Source organism: Protobothrops mucrosquamatus, unplaced genomic scaffold (assembly GCF_001527695.2).
Source record: "Protobothrops mucrosquamatus isolate PMUCROS unplaced genomic scaffold, P.Mucros_1.0 scaffold85, whole genome shotgun sequence".
In the NCBI taxonomy this organism is placed as follows: domain Eukaryota; kingdom Metazoa; phylum Chordata; class Lepidosauria; order Squamata; family Viperidae; genus Protobothrops; species Protobothrops mucrosquamatus.
Genome location: NW_015386462.1, coordinates 375,400 through 389,020, shown reverse-complemented (window position 1 = coordinate 389,020; position 13,621 = coordinate 375,400). Strand labels below are relative to the sequence as shown.

The 13,621-nt window shown below is 38.5% G+C and overlaps 1 protein-coding gene across 1 annotated transcript in view; it reads right to left on the bottom strand.

Annotated features, from left to right (window-relative positions):
- Window positions 1–10,745, bottom strand: part of CPM (carboxypeptidase M) — a 21,137-nt gene extending 10,392 nt beyond the window's left edge. The window contains exons 1-5 of the mRNA XM_015812463.1: window positions 10,662–10,745; window positions 10,339–10,495; window positions 7,971–8,068; window positions 3,173–3,345; window positions 2,123–2,307 (exon numbers count right to left, since the gene is read on the bottom strand). Coding sequence (XP_015667949.1) covers window positions 2,123–2,307; window positions 3,173–3,345; window positions 7,971–8,068; window positions 10,339–10,495; window positions 10,662–10,745 — 697 coding nt within the window. The remainder of the gene's footprint in view (window positions 1–2,122; window positions 2,308–3,172; window positions 3,346–7,970; window positions 8,069–10,338; window positions 10,496–10,661) is intronic.
- Window positions 10,746–13,621: the final 2,876 nt, after the last annotated feature.

Below are 13,621 nucleotides of genomic sequence, written 5' to 3'. Positions count from 1 at the left end.
AGCACAAGCCACGGGAGAGTTGGCAGAGGAGGAGCAGGCAGCAGCTGCTGCCAGGCAGGTGATCTGCGGGGTGAAGCAGGGGCAGCGGGGACCAAAGAAAGCCCCTCCAGCAGCAGATGTGGCTGTTATGCAGTGGCAGCAGAGCCTTTCGCCATCACTCCCCCCAGCTCCGAAACAGTGGAGGGGGACCAGGTAAGGCCCATCCTCTATACTTAGTATGGCTGTCCTGCTCGGGAGGGGAGTGAAAGGGAAGAGGCGGGTGGGCAGCCGGGTCACTGATCCGGCGGGAGGATCACTGAGCGGGGAGTGGCCTGGGTGCGGGGGCCCTGAAGTAAGCAGGTGCGGGGTGCAAAAAAAAATGTAAGACCGGGTCTTATATTCAGGGAAATACTATACCACTGGTGCAAGATTTGGGAGTTCTTATGAAGGAGAAATTTTATCTAAAACCTTTGATTGATAAAGCCACAAGAACCTGCAATGTTTATCTCCTGAATGTCCAGAGAATCTATCCATTTCTTATTGAAATGGCCACACAGTTCATTCCTTGGTAGTCTCTCATTTGAACTTCTGGTTTGTTGGCATGCTTTCCTAACTTTGTTCTCCATTCTTTATCTGAATCTAGAATAATATAATCCATAGTCCTGGACTTTTTTTTAATTTACTATACTTTTTTCCACCGATCTCTCCACCGACTGGATCTTTAAGAGTTTTACTAGTTAAAACTTCTCTTGTTACCTTTCAGGGCCATGATATAGGAAATCTCCATTATTTGACTCAAGTGCATATTCCTGTGCATCCAGCCTAATCATGCGGTTAAGGATTACTTACTTTTTCCAGATATCAGATTGATACAATTTTAAGCTGCATCTGCAGAAGAACAGTTTCTGAGTGATGATAAATTTAAAAATACTGTACTTTTCATTGGTCAGAGCCTACTTTAAGTGTTGTTTCTAATTCTGGGCATTACATTTAAAAAAAATGTATGAGATTTCCCCCCCAAAAAAACAACAACACAACGGGGATACTCCAGGAACTGGAAACAAAGTTTTATGAGAAGAGATTGAGGGGACTGGATATGTATGACTGTGAAAAAAGGAAAATAATTAAGCGGTGCAGAGAATATTAAGATATATTTTTCTAGTTCCAAAGTGCAAGCCATGAATTAACATTCATAAGTTACAAGAAAGAAAATTCCAGTTTAATGTTTTCCTAAGTTTGCTTTAGAAAAACCTACTCATGGTAAGAGTAGTTCAATCAGGGAAGCAATTACTGAGGGAAATGGTGAGCTGTCTTTCATCATGCATATTCAGATGATAGCTAACAGCAATTTGTTAGGGAAGCTTTAATTTGGATAACTATATTGAGCAGGAAGTTAGACTTCCAGTTCTGTAGATTTATATGCTACTCTTTTGCATTCCTGGTGATGGTGGGAAGGGTTTTCCACAACGAGGATGTCACAACAGATCCTCCCTCTTTTTTTTCTACTAGCTTTGTTCTTATAGTCACTTCTTTCACAATTCACATTTTTACATTTATCATGTTGGCTGCTGCAGTAAATTCTCCCTCTATCAGTTCAGAATGAATAAAAAACTCTCTTCTGTATTTTAGTGGAAATTTAGCTTGGTTTGCTACCTGTAGAATACTGGCTATTATTATAAGATGGATTTCATGTGACAAATCCCATTAAATGTGACATTTAAAAAATATATATCAACATTCACACTTTTCTAATAATTTAGATGCAAATGAGTATGTACATGCATATAAAATGTTAGTTTTCTAACTGACCCTGCCTTGGAATTGATCTGGATTAGATAAATCATGAACTGGATTAATGGAGCCTAAATTAGTTTGTTAAGCTGAATGAATGTTTATGCTTTTTATTTTTTTTTTATTTTTTTGCATACCACCTTAAGTCTATGGAAGTGGGTGATCTATAAAAAACAAATAAATGTGCTGGTGAGTTAATAGGTAAATTAAAGTATTGAATGTGTGTGTGTGTGTATAATCCAAAATTAACTTATTTTTATTTATTATAATATTTGCTATTAATAAGTTCATTAATTAAGAAGAGAGAGCTATTTATTGTAGTATCCTTATGGTCATTCAAGCATTAGCTTACCAAGATTGCCATTATCAAAGGGGTAACTTGCAACCAGTGCTCCACCATGCAGATTAGCAGAAAGAACAAACATTCCAGTATTTATCCAGTTCATAACTGCTTTAGTCTCTGGCTGGATAATTTGATTATTGGTGGTAAAATGATCAGGAAAATTCCTGTTCAGATCTTTTTTATTAGCATTGTACCTTGAAGAGATAACATTGTTATTATATAATCTTTAATATACTTTCGAATATATGAGCTCAGTCATAAGAATTGAATCACAGAGGCTATGCTAATGCTGACAGAATTATAGGAAATGGTAACAGTACCTGCACTGGCTTCACCAGGAAAGGTGGTCTAAAAGTATCTTGATAATTAGGCAGGATGGTTTGTTATCAGGTAGATAAGGAAAGAACAATTCCAAGGAAACAGAGCAAAGATGAGTAGATAATAAAATAAGTAAAATGTAAGAAGCAAAGAGATAACCTGTAGGGAGATCAAACAAGGTGTAAGCCAGGAGGAAGAGTAATAGAAACCGTTGTCTCAGAGGAACACAGAAAAGGGGGATTTTTTTTAATCAAAGGAAAGTTAAAGACCGGCAGAGAAATTTACGCTAATTGGGAATGAAAGATGGACATGATTATGAGAGATATTGATAAGAGACAGTTAATTTAGTTAATTTAGAGGAGCACATAGGTTTTGAAGCAGTATCTAAAGATGATCCAAGCATTAGAAGAGGAATGATGAATATTTATTCTTGTTGACTGAAGGCAGGATAACAGGAAATCCTAGAACTTCTTTGCAAAAATTCACAAACTACCACTCCCTTGCTCCCAGCCTCCTTTTGAGTTAATAAAATCTTCCTTGCTACATGTAAAGGTAAGTGGGAAAGATCAGGTTAGCTAAAATTTTCTACTCCTGCTCAAGAAAGTGTAACTTGATTTGATGATATGTTAGCTAAAAACTGAACCTATAAAATTGTTCTGCTAAATGTGTTGTGGGTTAAGTAGCATGTTGGAAACATATTCAAGACATTCCTCACTATATTCTAGGTTGCTTTTTTCTTACCTGCCAATTGTGGATGCACACTCAAACATTACTGATGCTTCAAAACCATCAGGGTTCATTGAAGGCATGATATGTATCCGCGTGTGGTTAATGAGTTTTGTAATGACTGGATCACGTTGATCGCTTTCCACCAAATATTTAATCAAATGGAGAAGCAGTTCCCGCCCAAGAGCCTGTGTAGGGAAGCAGAAGAATAAGTACTCGAATTAAATTGATAATAAAAGGCAGCAAACCAATATTAGTTGGGGGGAAATCACATGATACAGAAGTAAGATAAAACAAGCAAATAATGTGATGGCTTATATTTTCAATTTACAAATAATCTCCCTGAAAACTGAAGAGTCAGAAAAAAACATGGGCTAGCTTATTTACATGAAACAGTCCCTAATACCACATACGGAGAAATGCCATAATGTATGTACCTAGTTAATGGATATATATATAAAAATTCAACTTAATTTATGGTCATACCTATTAATTCAAGGGTATTCTTCATATAATCATACATCTTAGATTCAATGGATTCATGTATTGTGATAATTTTGCTTTAACCATGATCAGCTGAAATCAATTGAGTTAGCCATATACTAAACTATATAAGTAGTCCTTGACTTATGACCATAATTGAGCTCAAAACTTCTGTTGCTAAGCAAGACAGTTCTTAAATGAATTTTGCCCCATTTTATGAACTTTCTTGCCACAGTTAAGTAAATCACTGTAGTTGTTAAGTTAGTAATATGGTTGTTAAGTGAATCTGGCTTCCCCACTGACTTTGCTTGTTAGAGGGTCGCAGAAAGGGATCCTGGGGCACTGCAATCATCATAAATATGAACCAGTTGCCAAGCATCCAAATTTTGATCATGTGACCACGTGGATGCTGCAATAGTCGTAACTGTGAAAAATAGTCATAACTTTTTCCAGTGCCATTATAACTTCAAGCAGTCAGTCACTAACTGAACTGTTGTAAGTTGAGAACTATCTGTAATTATGGATTACAACAGAGGTTTCCAACCTTTTTGGTTTGGCGGCCCAGAAAGGGAAGGCAAGCACCACAATGTGTGCACGCACAAATGGGCCACGCGTGAGCGCACACACAAACGGCCATGTGCGAGCGCATATGCATATGTGAACAGAGTTGTGCGGGAGCGAGTGCTGCAAATTGGGAGGCGCTAGCATTGGCAGGACGCTATGGGCGATACTAGTGCCAGTGGGACATTCTGGGGTGGGGCGGTACTAGTGCCAGCGGGATGCCTGGAGCGGTGCTAATGCCGGTAGACGCTCAGGGCGAGCAGCGCTAGCGCCGGCAGGATGTTCAGGGCAGCGCTAGCGCGAATGTGCGCATGCATTGGCCATCCCTTCATACGGCCCAATGGCCAAGCAGCCGCGGCCCGGTAATGGGCCACGGCCCACAGGTTGGGGACCCCTGGATTACAAACCACAATAGCTGAAGTCACATAGCTTGCCAAGCAAAAAACAAATCATGCAATGGTTTAGCAACATGTATGATTTCAGCTATTGAGAGAAACAGATTTCATAATAGAAGCCAGCCCGTTTTCCTTAATATCAGCTGTCAATGAAAAAATAAATCTGCCACATTCAGTGTATCCAAGAATGTTTTTTTTTTCATTAGAGTTTATATCATGTGTGATTTTGACTATTTTAAGTACTTCTGGTAATCATTTAAATTACTAGGAAGAAAAATATATAATATAAAAGGACAAGTAAATATCATGTATTCTTCTTAAAGGCAAGTTCCCATCCACTTACCGCAGTAAAACAAATAAAAATTCAATTAAAAAAAAACAAAAAAAAACAATTAAATTAGGCCAAAATGCGTAAGATTTATTTATTTATTTATAAAATTTATTGGCTGCCCATCTTACCATGAGGTAACTACTTAAAATAATACTAAAATGCCTGAACAAATAGAAAAGGATAAGTTTCTCGATGAAGCCATTTAGAATTAAAAGTTTATTACAATAAGTTTATTTGTACTGTATGGATAGAGAGACCAAGAAAGATAATAGAAAAGCAGAAAAATCCAATAAATTGTAGTAGTTAAAAATAATACAAAAAATTAAAGTAGCTAATAACTTAAAAAGCAAAAAGGAAAAAAATGTTGAGAACAGTAATTAATTTTGATCCATATTGTATAGATTGTGACTTAAATAAAGAACACTATTCTGACCAAAAGGACCTTCCTTCAGGGACCTACTCAGATTGCTCTGTCCAGTCTGGAAGCCAGATACTCTCTTTACTGATTGTCTAACCGTTTAGCAATCTAAGCATTGTAACTGTATCTCCCCAGCAATTTTTGAGCCCATTTTGGGTGCAGAAAAAGAATGGGGGCTACAAAAGTAGGGAGGAATTAATAAGGATTGCTCTTCCTATTCAACCAACAGTCTGTTAGATCAGAACCCTCAACAGAGGATAGAAATGCAGAGATCTACTAGATCAACGTCAATATATTTTTTTTAGTGATAAGATTGTTTTCTAAATATCCTGACAAATTCAAAAATTGTAAAGAATAACAAGAGCCTCTGAAAGAATTCTAATATTAATTTAAATAATCTAACAGCAGATAGACAATTCCCAAATTATTCGTTTTTATTATTTTCCTTGGAACAGGCTGTAAACAATTTATAAGCATTGTGCTTGCATGGCAGATTATTACTGTAAATGATGCTTCTTTGTCAGCAGGGTGTAAGGCTTCCCAATCTTTTCCACCATGGTATCAAGAAGCAAAACAAGAAGACTTGTTTTAAAAATTACAATTTACATATTTTGTTTTTTTCCTCAGGGTTCAATGAAGTAGTAAATACAGTAATAGTACTTTGTTAAATAGCTATTTAATCATTCTGCCGCTTACTCTTACTTAAACCCTTTTCCTAAACCAGCCAGCCAAAATACCCTCCCTCCTTTAAACCAATGTTGGTGGGTGACATTTTTCATATTTGCTACATCGGATGGCAATAATGGCAATTTAACTCCAGCATACCTGAAGGGACTGTAGAGACTTCCTGTATTGAAAATTCCCAAGAATCCTGTATCACTGAGACAAATCTATTGCGTAGTTAAAATACTTAACTGTTATTGTTGTTATTTATGAATTGTAATAGTTATCCTTCGTTCCATTGTCACACATATTTCTACAAGTCAAAGTGCAAAGGGGAACTGAATAGTTGCTTATCTTCCTCTAGTATCTTTTTAGAATTAGGCAGGGGGAAAAAATCTATCATTTTTTTTGTCTATGCTCAGATGACCAAATTATTTGTTACTGTGATACTACATTATTCATTGTATTAAAAATGGGAATTTCTTATACAAGCACTCCTTTATGAGTAAACGTGCTTTAATATAAACACATATTAAGCAACTGGATTATTTATTACATTTATATCTTGCCTTTATTTTGTCCAACTCAAGGCGGTGTACATAATGCTCCTTCCTCCAATTTCCCCAACATAACCCCTCCAAGATGGATTGGGGTAGAAGAAAGAATGACTATCTCGATCACTTCCATTCCTAAGAGAGGAGCAGAACTAATGTTCTCCTTGTTTCTAATTTAGCATCTTAACCACTACACCACTTAATGGCATGTTCTCACATCCCTAATGCTTGGACTCTATAAATTTTGCCAATAGGACCAATATGTGATGCAATACAGAGCTAATTAATGTTACTGTTTTATAGTTATTATAAATCGAATCAAATATTGGAGGTCAGTAATATAACTATTTAGTAATATAACCTAAGCCATTTTCCCCAGGCCAGGTGGCCTAACTGTTGGGCATTTTGATCCCTCGTGGTTTTGGTAAATGCAAAGTCTATGCAGAACATGCCCAGGTCCATCTATGATATGTGAATAAACATACAGCCTTGATATCGTTTATTAAATCAGGCATGATGGAGATGAAATCCAAGAAAAAGTTGGCCACCTGTGTATCAGGGCCTTCATTAGCTGTGACATCATAAAGACACTCACAACAACCAAGCACTTGTTCCAGAGGTGGTTAGTTTCTTTGAATGGAATTGTGCCACAATGAGGACCTTTGGTTGCTGCTACTGTATCAACTACCAGCATCTCTCTGCAAATCCTGAATGTCACCTTGTTATAATTTCCTTGGCTGACTTCAACCTCCATGTTCTGTCATAGCAACTATAGTCCCAAAACATGCAGGTAGGTACCTGCTATGGACATCATGATGCCACAGACTTCTGCATGGCACTGGGATCAACTGAATAGTCCACCTATGACATATAGTGGATTGATAGGAATTTTATTCTTTAGATATGACTCTCTTAGAGATATTCATATGTTTTGATGCAAGTGGTCTGGATTTCTTTTCTGTTAATTCCACTTTAATTTCCACTTTCCTTTATTGTATTTTTACTAACTTGTATTTAGTTCTTATATTGTGAGCTGCTCAGAGTCATTTTAGAGTTGGGTGACATCAAAATAGAAACATACAAACAAATAAATAAGTGAATACTTCCCTTTCACCTTACATTCTGTGCTTAATATATTCTTATGTTCTTGGGCCTAATTGACTGATTATTAATAGCAAAATATAACTCTTTGAGCTTCATGCAATTAAGGAAAACATGTAGCATTTAGCAAATCTCTCTCGTAGCGTTTTATAACTTTGTACAATCTTTGGGGAAAAAAGAACATGTCAGTCTTTTTTTGGGGGGCTGCTCAGATAAAAGATTAAAATTTTCCCACATGTATATAATTTGGGTGCTTCCTATAAACAGTGCTGTAAGGAAACCACAACAACTAAAGTTATAGACGTACCTCATTCCCATGCATATTACCAACATACTTGAACTCTGGTATGCCAATCTTATGCTGGGTTGGAGACCTTCCCAGAGCAAGAACCCAGAGGTCTCTACCTTTAAGTGGAAAAGAATTTTACATACACATAGATACAGAATGTATGCACATAGTTGTAAAATAATAACACAAATAAACAATGGAGAGCTAGGATAAATTGTCTTATCTTTAATTCATTGTCATGGCATTGAATCTGAGATTTAAACGTAGGCAGTTATTCAGATGAATTAAAGCCCAATGTTTTCTTTTTCTTTTATTTAAACCAAAACATTTTAAATTAAAAAATATAAAAATTTTATTCATTTCTAAAGGAATCATTAATAATAACTAAATAATTTTATTGAAGAGAACTAAGTTTAAAAAATATATGAACAAGAAATCTGCAAAAAAAAAAAGATAAACAAGAAGTCAGATCAATAAGGCTTAGTGAGAGACAACAGAGGACTGCAAATGTTTAAAAGATCAATTGTACTATGCAACTAATATTAAAATAAATCCTTGTTTGAACACTTGGAAACATTTGGAAGATTTGCACAAACCATTTTTCCCAAAGTAGCTGAAACAAACAACTCCCTTTTAAAACATTTTTACTGGTTCACTCGATCTCTGCACTGGACCAAGTCTGAGATAAAAAACTGAAGTAGCACTTCAGATTTCTGTTTAAACCTATATTATTGGGAGATAATTTCAATCCCCTATTAAAATGATTTGGAGCTTTTAACAGTATTTACAGAGGAAGTTAAGCAGGCTGAATTTCCCGCATCTATCAACCCGATGCCTTTTGTAAATCATTAGGCAGAGTATGAAGTGTGTCACAAGCTAGGCTTACTTTATTTTTTACATCCACCATTCATTCTACTTAAAATCCAGTACGTTATTTGAAAGGATCCTGATGAGTAATCATGATTAGAGGACTGGAGGCTAAAACATATAAGAAACGGTTGCTGGAATTGGGTATGTCTAGTTTAATGAAGAGAAGGATGAGGGGGGACATGATAGCAGTGTTCCAATATCTCAGGGGCTGCCACAAAGAAGAGGGAGTCAAGCTATTCTCCAAAGCGCCTGAAGGCAGGATGAGAAGCAACCAATGGAAACTAATCAAGGAGAGAAGCAACCTAGAACTAAGGAGAAACTTCCTGACAGTTAGAACAATTAACCAGTGGAACAACCTGCCTCCAGAAGCGGTGAATGCTCCAAAACAGGAAGTTTTTAAGAAGAGACTGGACAGCCATTTGTCTGAAATGGTATAGGGTTTCTGCCTGAGCAGGGGGTTGGACTAGATGACCTCCAAGGTCCCTTCCAACTTTATTATTATTATTATTATTATTATTATTATTATTATTATTATTATTATTATTATTATTATTATTATTATTATTATTATTATTATTATTATTATTATTATCCTTTATAGCACTGTTTGACATTTACTGAAAGGAATAAAGTATAATATAATTCTCGAAACTGTTTTTGGGAAAAACAAGAGCATTATTTGGAAGAATGGAAAGCCTGCAGTATTCAGGTAGATGAAGCTTAACCTTCCTTCCCTATTTATAAATCTAGCAAAATCACTCATTTATACTCAGGTAGCTATGAGCCTAGAGCAATTAATTGCAAAGGCAACAGATTGATTGGGAGATGAAAATTTCAGAATATTGGGTATTTTTTATGAAAGATTCAAAAAACTAATATATAAATAATATATTCATTGGAAACAACTGAAACATAACTAAATCCATATTAGGAACTAAGACTTGATGGAAGCTACAAATAGATTTTATTTATTTAAGAACTTATTTATTAAATTTATATGCTGCCCATCTCAGTATCAAACGATTCTGGGCAGTACATAAATACAAATATGCAGCCACTCCAGATAACATTAGTGCACTTATTTCCTTTTTAATCGGAGAGGGGGATGAAGAAAAAAAGCTGGGAAGATTACCTATGACAGAGGATGACATGTTGGGTGCCTTATAAAATGCTACGTTTGAAAAGTAACAGCTGTCTTCTTTCCCTGAAGTGGAGATATTGCAGCCGTTTTCAAACTCTTACACCCTCCAGCTAGATGAGGGCACTCTCCCATGATAATCCTTAGACCTTCAGGAATAACTAGAGGTGGTAGGAAGCGTAGCCCAATGTATCTGGAGTGGCTGCACACTGGTTTCAGTGGCACTGTATTCCAGGCAATGGTGCTTAGACCAGACCTCTGGGTGATACTGTCTTTTTTCTTTTCTTTTCTTTTGCTAATGCTAAATTCTATGCTGGGCAAACAAGCTGGAGACAGGCTGGAGAGAAACAGCCTAAGGTCCACTCCACCCAGCCTTACCTTGTACTGACTTGCCAATGCTGTACAAGTGAGTGATGGCAGGGTAATTCTTCTGCATCTCCTTCAGAAAAGCTTCCAGCTCGTTGGTGTGGTGGTAGCGGAAATCCAAGCTGGATACCAAAGGCAGCAGAAGCAGCAGGGAGAAGATGCCCATCTCCTACTCGAAAGAAGCAGAGCAAGGAAATAAGCACGAGGGGAGGACAGCACCGACGAGACCCAACTTTAAGAGTTTAAGTCGAGCGAATAAAGCGCCCAGTCGGCAGCGACAGCGGCCTCAGGGAGCAGCAAGCCGACTGGCAGAAGGGACAGGGGGCAAGTTTTACCAAGCGCTGCCTTATTCTTACGAAGCGACGGCAGCCAACCAGTCTCTCTCCGGTAGCCGCAAAACCCGCTGCTACGACTGACATCGGCTGCTTGAGCCAAACTGGAGGGGCGAAGAGCCAGGAGGGGTGGGGCGGGACCTTATTTGACTGACACAGGCGGTGTCCAGTCCAGTGAGAAGAGACTGACTTGCCCTGCTAGCCCTCCCCTCTTCTCCACCTCGGCCTACCCCTGCCCAAGAGTCCTGCAGGCAGCCAAACAGCGCGCGAAACAAGCAGGCCGATTCGCCCGGATTCTTTCGGCTTGATGCCAAGTTGTGACCGCCTGGAAGAAACGTTCTTGAGTTGGCTCCATAAGTCTTTGGGCATACGCACAGCAGGCCGGTTGCCAGGACTGAGGCGCGCTTCATTTAGCATTTCGGAATATTACTCCGCATTCCGTCCAGGGCTCTTCAAATCCTGCTGCTGTCAATTCCAATTTACCCCCATTAGTTCCTTTCCTCTCTCTTGCGATAGCAACAGCGAAATTCAATATTAGGAGAAGAGGGGGAGGAGGAAACTACCCTAGTATTCTGTATTGGATGCTGGTCAGATGCATTCTGAAACAGCGATATGCCACATTTGCCTTCAAGAAGTGGAAAGGAGTATATTTGATCCCCTGCTGATTTTGTATGTTTGCCCACTGACAAAGAAATGATCAGTCTATAATTTTAATAGTAGTGTATGTTAACAGTGAGAGACAGAATAACAAAAAAATCCAGAAAAACGCATTTCAAAAAGGTTATAAATTGATTTGCATTTTAATTAGTGAAATAAGTATTTGATCCCCTATCAATCAGCAAGATTTCTGCTCCCAGGTGTCTTTTATACAGGTAATGAGCTGAGATTAGGAGCACTCTCTTAAAGGGAGTGTTCCTAATCTCAGCTCATTACCTGTATAAAAGACACCTGTCCACAGAAGCAATCAATCAGATTCCAAACTCTCCACCATGGCCAAGACCAAAGAGCTGTCCAAGGATGTCAGGGACAAGATTGTAGACCTACACAAGGCTGGAATGGGCTACAAGACTATCACCAAGCAGCTTGGTGAGAAAGTGACAATAATTGGTGCGATTATTTGCAAATAGAAGAAACACAAAATAACTGTCAATCTCCCTCGATCTGGGGCTCCATGCAAGATCTTACATTGTGGAGTTTCGGTGATCATGAGAACAGTGAGGAATCAGCCCAGAATTACACGGGAGGATCTTGTCAATGATCTCAAGGCAGCTGGGACCATAGTCACCAACAAAACAATTGGTAACACACTACGTCATTAAGGACTAAAATCTTGCAGTGCCCGCAAGGTCCCCCTGCTCAAGAAAACACATGTACAGGCCCGTCTGAAGTTTGCCAATGAACATCCGAATGATTCAGAGGACAACTGGGTGAAAGCATTGTGGTCAGATGAGACCAAAATTGAGCTCTTTGGCATCAACTCAACTCACTGTGTTAGGAGGAGGAGGAATGCTGCCTATGACCCCCAAGAACACCATCCTCACTGTCAAACATGGAGGTGCAAACATGCTTTGGGGGTGTTTTCCTGTAAGGGGACTTCACCGTACAAAGGGACGATGGACGGGGCCATGTACTGTCAAATCTTGGTTGAGAATATCCTTCCCTTAGCCAGGGCATTGAAAATGGGTCGGGGATGGGTATTCCAGCATGGCAATGACCCAAAACACACAGCCAAGGCAACAAAGGAGTTGCTCAAGAAGAAGCACATTAAGGTCCTGAAGTGGCCTAGCCAGTCTCCAGACCTTAATCCCATAGAAAATCTGTGAAGGGAGCCAAACGTCAGCCTCGAAACCTTAATGACTTAGAGAGGATCTGCAAAGAGGAGTGGGACAAAATCCCTCCTGAGATATGTGCAAACCTGGTGGTCAACTACAAGAAATGCCTGACCTCTGTGATTGCCAACAAGGGTTTTGCCACCAAGTACTAAGTCGTGTTTTGCGAAGGGGTCAAATACTTATTTCACTCATTAAAATGCAAATCAATTTATAACTTTTTTGAAATGCATTTTTCTGGATCTTTTTGTTGTTATTCTGTCTCTCACTGTTAAAATAAACTTACCATTAAAATTATAGACTGATCATTTCTTTGTCAGTGGGCAAACGTACAAAATTGGCAGGGGATCAAATAATTTTTCCCCTCACTGTAGGTCTATCTCTACTGCATAAAACACAGGACACTGTTGACAACTTCCATTTTTTTCTGCCATGTCTTTATGGCACTGCCTTCATCTCTCCTGTAACTTATAATAAGGCATCCTTCAGTCATTCAGTTGCCCAACAGCTTGAGAACATGGTGGTACAGCAGGAAAATATATATGTTTCAAACCTGCAAATATCTGAGCCTGTCAATCAATTGTCCAGTGATCCGGGAAATAGCAGATTTTAGGAATAGATTTACTTGCTAGTTTAGGGCTCTTACAGTGTACTGATGAGGAAGCATGAAGAAACGGTGAAGTTAAATCCAAAAGTCTATTTACCAAAACCACTTGCTAATCACAGCACTGCTATAATTAGCAGATGTTTTCCATCACTTGGTGAGGCTTAGAATATAGGGGATGGCATGAACTTAGGGTTTAATTCATGATCTAATATAATCTGGACATATGAAATTATAACATAATGAGTTGACAGCAAGTCAGAGGTTGCAAGATAGGAATAGGGAACAGGCACAGCGAACGCCTTTCCGGTCCCATTATACTCCCTCAGTGTGAAAGTTTGTGTACATGTCCTGGGAGGGATGAATAAAGAATGCTGGGTACTTATGTCAAGATTATATTCTAGCAGGATCACCAAAGGCATGAAGGTCACCTCAGCTGCCTACCTAAAGCAAACAGGTACCTATATTGGGGTCTGTGATACAGGAAGATGTTAGAGGCAGATTATTACTTTAGTGAGAAAAGCAAAGGC